Source organism: Triticum dicoccoides, chromosome 1A (assembly GCF_002162155.2).
Source record: "Triticum dicoccoides isolate Atlit2015 ecotype Zavitan chromosome 1A, WEW_v2.0, whole genome shotgun sequence".
Taxonomy (NCBI): domain Eukaryota; kingdom Viridiplantae; phylum Streptophyta; class Magnoliopsida; order Poales; family Poaceae; genus Triticum; species Triticum dicoccoides.
In genome coordinates this window covers 567,016,124-567,022,312 of record NC_041380.1, presented here as the reverse complement: position 1 = coordinate 567,022,312, position 6,189 = coordinate 567,016,124, and the positions used below count along the sequence as shown (strand labels likewise).

The 6,189-nt window shown below is 42.7% G+C and overlaps 1 protein-coding gene across 1 annotated transcript; it reads right to left on the bottom strand.

The window, feature by feature from the left end:
- Positions 1 to 2,506: 2,506 nt before the first annotated feature.
- On the bottom strand, positions 2,507 to 3,133 carry LOC119335755 (CASP-like protein 1U2). Its single transcript, XM_037607861.1, has one exon. The coding sequence runs from the start codon at positions 3,117 to 3,119 to the stop codon at positions 2,610 to 2,612; it is 510 nt and encodes a 169-aa protein (XP_037463758.1). The 5' UTR covers positions 3,120 to 3,133; the 3' UTR covers positions 2,507 to 2,609.
- Positions 3,134 to 6,189: the final 3,056 nt, after the last annotated feature.

The following is a 6,189-nucleotide window of genomic DNA, read 5'->3' as shown; positions in this document are numbered from 1 at the left end:
AATAGTTACATCGTTCACCAGTTGGCTAACTAAGAACTCAGGAGGTTCGTTATTTCAACTGTCATCACATTTATTACAAAAACTAAACTTTGCTAGCTCATGAGCAACAGAATTTGCTTCACGAAAACATTGAGAGAAGATGACATTTTCTATCGACGTAGACAAATCTATGCACTCGGCGAAGACCGTTGCAGCTGCATCCCACCATTGATCTTGTCCTCGACAACAATTGATGACGTTCAACGAGTCCGACTCCGCTTCTACTCCGTTGAAACCCAATGAGTTCGCCAGAAATAATCCATCTCGCAATGCCATTGCTTCAATAGTCACAACATCTGCTGCCAATGGTATAAATTTACAAAACCCTGCAATGAAATTTCCTCTATCATCTCGTAGCACACCTGCAACAGAGCCTGCCCCCTCATCCGCATGGAATGAAGCATCAACATTATGTTTTATGAACCTTGGCTCCGGTCTCTTCCACCTATGCTCCACCAGTGTCCTTTTCTGCATCACGGAATTTGTATAGTTTTTCACTATTGCCAGAATAGAGATGTGCCACCTGAAGTTAGGAGGAACAGAATCATGATGAGTGTGTCGTCGACGCAGCCACGAGAGATACCAGCATCCGGTTGCAATCACCTCCTTTTCCTTCAAGTTTGGCATCATTAGCAAAGGTTGGTCTGACTCCAGCAATAGAAATTCCAGAATTGCCGACCCTGATCTGTCTACTTGTACAGCAAAGTCAATACGCCCTGATAGACCCAGCCCGACCCATAGGCTCTTTGCTAAGTCGCATTGGAACAGCATATGATGCAAATCTTCAGCGCCCCTGTGACACACTGGGCATGCACCATCGACAGGTATATGTCTATTAGCGAGAATGGATTTCAACGGGATGATTCCTCTCAATGCCCGCCAACAGAAGATTTGAATTTACCGTGGCACTTGAAGCTCCCATAGCTTCTTCCAAATCGCTGCTTGCATGTTACTAGTTGACAATGAATTTGTAAGATATTGACCTCTATACTTATGCGACCATTGTTCATGATATGCACTCTTAACCGTGAATCTCCCGTGCTTTGTCAGATGCCATGCAATGAAATCATCAAAGGCTTGGAAATGGAGTGGTATTTGCAGAATTCTAGTTGCGTCCACATGATAAAAAATATCCCGTATCAATTGTTCATCCCACTGCGAGGTAACTGGATCAATTAGCTCTACCACCCTTGAGATTAAGATATGTCCTCGAGGAGTTATTACTCTCCTGTCCAGGATGGAGGGAATCCATGGATCATTCCATATGCTCACATTCTCTCCCGATCCGATTCGCCAAATATGCCCTCTTTTAAATGTAGTCAAGCCTGCTACCAGGCTCTGCCATGTAAATGAAGACCCAACTTTTGGCCCAGCATGCAACAAATCTGTATTGGGGTAATATTCCGCCTTCAGAATACGAGCACAGATTGACTCCGGATTTATAATCAATCTCCAACACTGTTTTGCAAGCAGCACCAAGTTGAAAGAGTGTAGGTCACGAAAACGTAAACCACCATCACACTTTGGTATACAAAGCTTCCACCACGACAACCAATTTTACAGTAATCTGGAATCACATCATATACGTCACTACTACTAATTTACTATGCCCCGTCGCCATCGTGGACTCCAAACTATCAAAACTTAAACTACCAGCACCCTAAACCTATATAGAGCTACACAGGTCCGCACACAAATGATCCGAAACCCCGACCCCTCATCGCCGGCCATCAAGAGGTCATCAACGGAGGGAAGCCACCGAAAAAGGACGGCACGGTACCCTTGCAGCGGCTAGATGGCCCTTTTTCTTCTACGAAAAGAAAGAAAACCCTCGGGGAATAAGTCGCGTTCGCGTGATCAATAGCCAACCAGTACAGGATGCTGGTGTAATTGAATCGCACTCCGCGGCTGGTGTGCCGGTTCAGTTCTGGAAGCGCCCATACGAATTTTCTTCAAGATAAATTTTGATGCGGTGTTTCACGAGCAACAAGGTGATCAATGGAGCTTATGGTTTTGTGGTGCGAACTGAAACGGGCAACGCCATTGCTGCTGGGGCGGGAAAGCTAAAGTACGTGAAGAATGCGCTTCATGCAGAAGCTTTGGCATGTCTAGCAGCAATTGAAGGTTCTTCAGACATTGGTGTGCATCAGGTGTTAGTGGAATCTGATTCCCAAACACTTGTCCATGCACTTAAGAAAGGGGATGCAGATTTTTCAGCTATTGGTGTCCTGATCAGGGAGGCTATAGCGAGAGTTTATGCATAATGGCCTTCGACAGTCATGATTTTATGCACTGTAAACTAAACGCACTTGTAACACTGTCGCTCACGCTTTAGCGAGACATGGGTATGGTGGAGCTGAATCCTCACTTGTTTGGGGGGAGGATATGCCAGTTTTTGTATTAGACTTGGTAGCCAGCGATATTGCTGAGCCCAGTGGTAAAAAAATTGTTTAATAGTGAAAAAAAGTAGACGATGCTTACAATATACTCCCTCTGTACGTACCATGCACGCGCACACCAACACACGGTACACGGTGCTCTGCCCGTCTTTGGCATCTCAGTCCGACGAGCTAGCCGGGCCAGACATTGAACGGCAGCGAGACGTCCTTGACGACGGCGGCGAGGCCGAGGGAGACGCTGGCGCCAAAGGACAGCAGCTTGGACCGCCCCACCTGCTGGCCGAACGCCAGGCAGACGTCGACGCCGACCTTCCCACAACCGTACGCGGCGCCCGTCGACGAGTAGAGCAGCGCCTGCGCCAGCACGTCGACGACGACCAGCACGACCCCGGGGACCTGGCTGCCCCTGTCGTCACCGTCGTCGTCGCCGGCGCCGCTGAGCTGCAGGTAGACGGCCGCGGCCTCCAGCACCGCCGCGGCCACGTTGGCCCACACCAGGTACACGAAGGCGCCGTAGTCCCGGTAGTTGACGGCCGTGGGCGTCGCGCCGGCGACGGTGCAGTTGTCGGCCGTGGCCATCATGACCGCGGACGCGAGCGCCAGGATGAGCGCGGAGAGGCGGAGCAGCAGGCTCACCGCCTTGGAGCCGTTGGGCTCGTCCCTCTCCCAACACCCAGACATGTTCGATGGATCGATTTTTGCTGCTGCCTAGCTACGATGCTGTCTACAATAGCTTGGTGAAACTATTTATGCATGCTATCCTTCCACACGGACACGTCACGCTCTGTTGACGTGCGCGTCCACGTCGGCATTGACCTGGGTCTTCGCTAAACTTCGCAGTATGCTCTGTTGACGTGCAATGTGCATGTCCCTGTTGGCATCCACCATTTGCTTCCATTTCTTTTTTGCTTGCTTTCACGTCGGCCACTTGTTTATCTTTCGGACGGACGGACGTGCGTGCATGGGACTGGATACAAATCTGCAAGAGCAAACAAAAAGGAAGAGATCGGACAGTTCGAAGAAACTGCGTCGGGCTGGTCAGATAGCACGCCTGAGACAAGTCAAGCTGCAGGTCGGTCCTTCTTTTTGCACTCTACTGCGTGTCGGTCTCGGTCTGATCACCGTTCATGGATTTTTTGTGAAGAAACTCTGTTTTGGCTGGCAGAAGTTGGGAGAAATAGTGTTTTTGGGCCCTATAAAAAAATATTTCGTCATTTGCCCCCGTATTTGTTAGTTTCGTCACAAGAAAAATAAACAGACCCTAGTGTGTGTGCATTATTGTGTCTACTGAAACCTACTATTAGGCCTTGGCACTTAGTTGGTATGTAGAGATTACCTTCAACTTCTTGTAAGCTACCACCCTCAAAGAAGTACTTGGAAGGAATGTCGAAGTATAACTTAACAATTGTCAATAAAGAGCCGCCTTGCAAGCAACCATCCAAATGATATTGCAGAGGCCTTCTCCAACCTCCAAGGTTATCAAGTGAAGTTTAAACCAACGAAGTTTCCTAAGTAAGAATGAATTAGCGGGATTGGTATTACCCTTTAAGAAGAAAGAAATGAAAAAAATAAAAAATTATGACAAAATTTGCACATAATTTACACAAAATTATGATTGTTTACAATATGCAAGAATAAGGATATAATAGAGAAATTCTTTAAAAAAATTAAGTTCTCTAAAGAAGGAATGAATTCCTGGCATTGGTATTACCGATAAAGAAGAAAGAGAAATAAACAAAATAAAAATATTGAAGTTTTCTAAGAAAGAATAAATTATTGGCACTAGTATTACCCTTCAACAAGAAACAAAATAGTAATAAAAATTAAACATTATTTACTTAGAATTTGTGTTTTTTATACTATGCAAAAATAAGTATATAATAGTGGACTTTTTTGCAAAGACAAATTTCCTAAGAAGTAATGAATTTGTGGCATTGCTACTATCCTTAAGGCTAAAAGAAAATGAAATAAAAAATAAAAAAATTAATAAATAAGTTTTCGAAGGAAGAATGAATTGGTTACATTGGTATTACCGTTTAAGAAGAAAGGAAAATGAAAAACTAAAACAAATAATGACAAAATTTGCATACAGTTTACAATGAAATTGCATCTTTTTTACATTATCCAAGAATAAGCATGTAATAGTGGAATTTTTGCAAAAAGAAGTTTTTCCAATATGAAATAAATTGATGTCATTGGTATTAATGGTAAAGGAGAGACAAAATGGAAAAAAACTAAATCAAATAATGAATTATTTTGAACTAAATTCACTATTTTTTATATAATATGCAAGAATAAGCATATTATAGTGTATTTTTTGCAAAAAAAAGTTACCTAAGAAGGAATGAATTAGTGACATTGGTATAACCTTTAAAGAAGAAAGAAAATGGAATAAAAGCTCAAACAAAATCAAAATAATAAAGTTTTCTAAGCAAAAATGAACAAGTCGCATAAAAGCCTCAAATAAATAATGACACGATTTGCACAGAATTTATAGAAAATTTGTGTTTTTGAATGATGTGCAAGAGTAAACATGTAATTGTGGAATTTTCGCAAAAAAGGTCCAAGCTGAAATGAATTACTGTCATTATTATTACCCTCAAAGAAGAAAGGTAATTAAAAATTTAAACAAATAATGATAAATTTCTACACAATTTATACAGAAACTGTGTCTTTTATAATATGCAAGGATAAACATATAATATTGAATTTTTTGCAAAAGCATAAAGTTCCTGAGAAGAAATGAATTAGTGGCATTAGTATTACCCTTTAAGAAAACCAAAATAATGAAGTTTTCTAAGAAAAAATAAGTTGGTTGCATTGGTATTACCCTTTATAAAAAGAAAGAAAATGAAACAAACAAAGATAAATAATGGTAAATTTGCAAACCATTTACATAGAAATACCTCTTTTATAATATTCAAGAATAAGCATGTATTATTAGAATTTTCCAAAAAATTCATTTAAGATTGGCATTGGTATTGCACTTATTAATAATAGAAAGGAAATGAAACAAAAGCTAAAACGGAATAAAAAAGGAAGTTCTCTGAGAAAGAATTAACTAGTCGCATCGGTGCTCACCTAACATCTCGAAGATAATTTGCACACTAAGTAAAAATAATTTACATGTATACATTCATCTTATACTCCATGTTCAAATAACAAAACACCAATGTTGGAGATTAATCGTCTCTCAACACATCAAAAAAAAGTTGCATCTTATATCGATGTTGTCATCTCCCCCAACACGCACATACGCGCACCCACACACATGAGTGCGTGCACACAAAAAGTCACACACACACACACACACACACACACACACACGTACGCACGCACGCACACGCACACGCACACACACACACACGAAATACTAAAAAGGAAAGAAAGAAAAAAAAAGAAGATACATAGAAAACATGTTCAGACTTTCTATGTTGACACGATAGAGAAATCTCTACCTACCAATAAACCAGCTATTGCTTCTTGTTGTACGTCGCCGGCCTTTTTGCAAAAACGACCCTGTTGTTTTGTATATTCGACGCGCAGCCCTCCTAATAAGTCAAATCGGAACAGTTACGGGTGAGAGAAAAGAAAAAAAACACATCCGCCCGCACGACCGAGCCTCCCAATCCCATCTCCCCACTCCAGCGCTCCGCCACCTCCCGCCCCGCCTCGCCGCACGCCGCCGGCCCGACCCGGTCGCCACACACAGCCGCCCCCCGTCGCCGCCCTCCGCCGGACCGGCCCCCGC

What these genes read in the sequence shown, in the direction of transcription:
- LOC119335755 (XM_037607861.1), bottom strand. Translation starts at nt 3,119, where the DNA reads ATGTCTGGGTGTTGGGAGAGGGACGAGCCCAACGGCTCCAAGGCGGTG.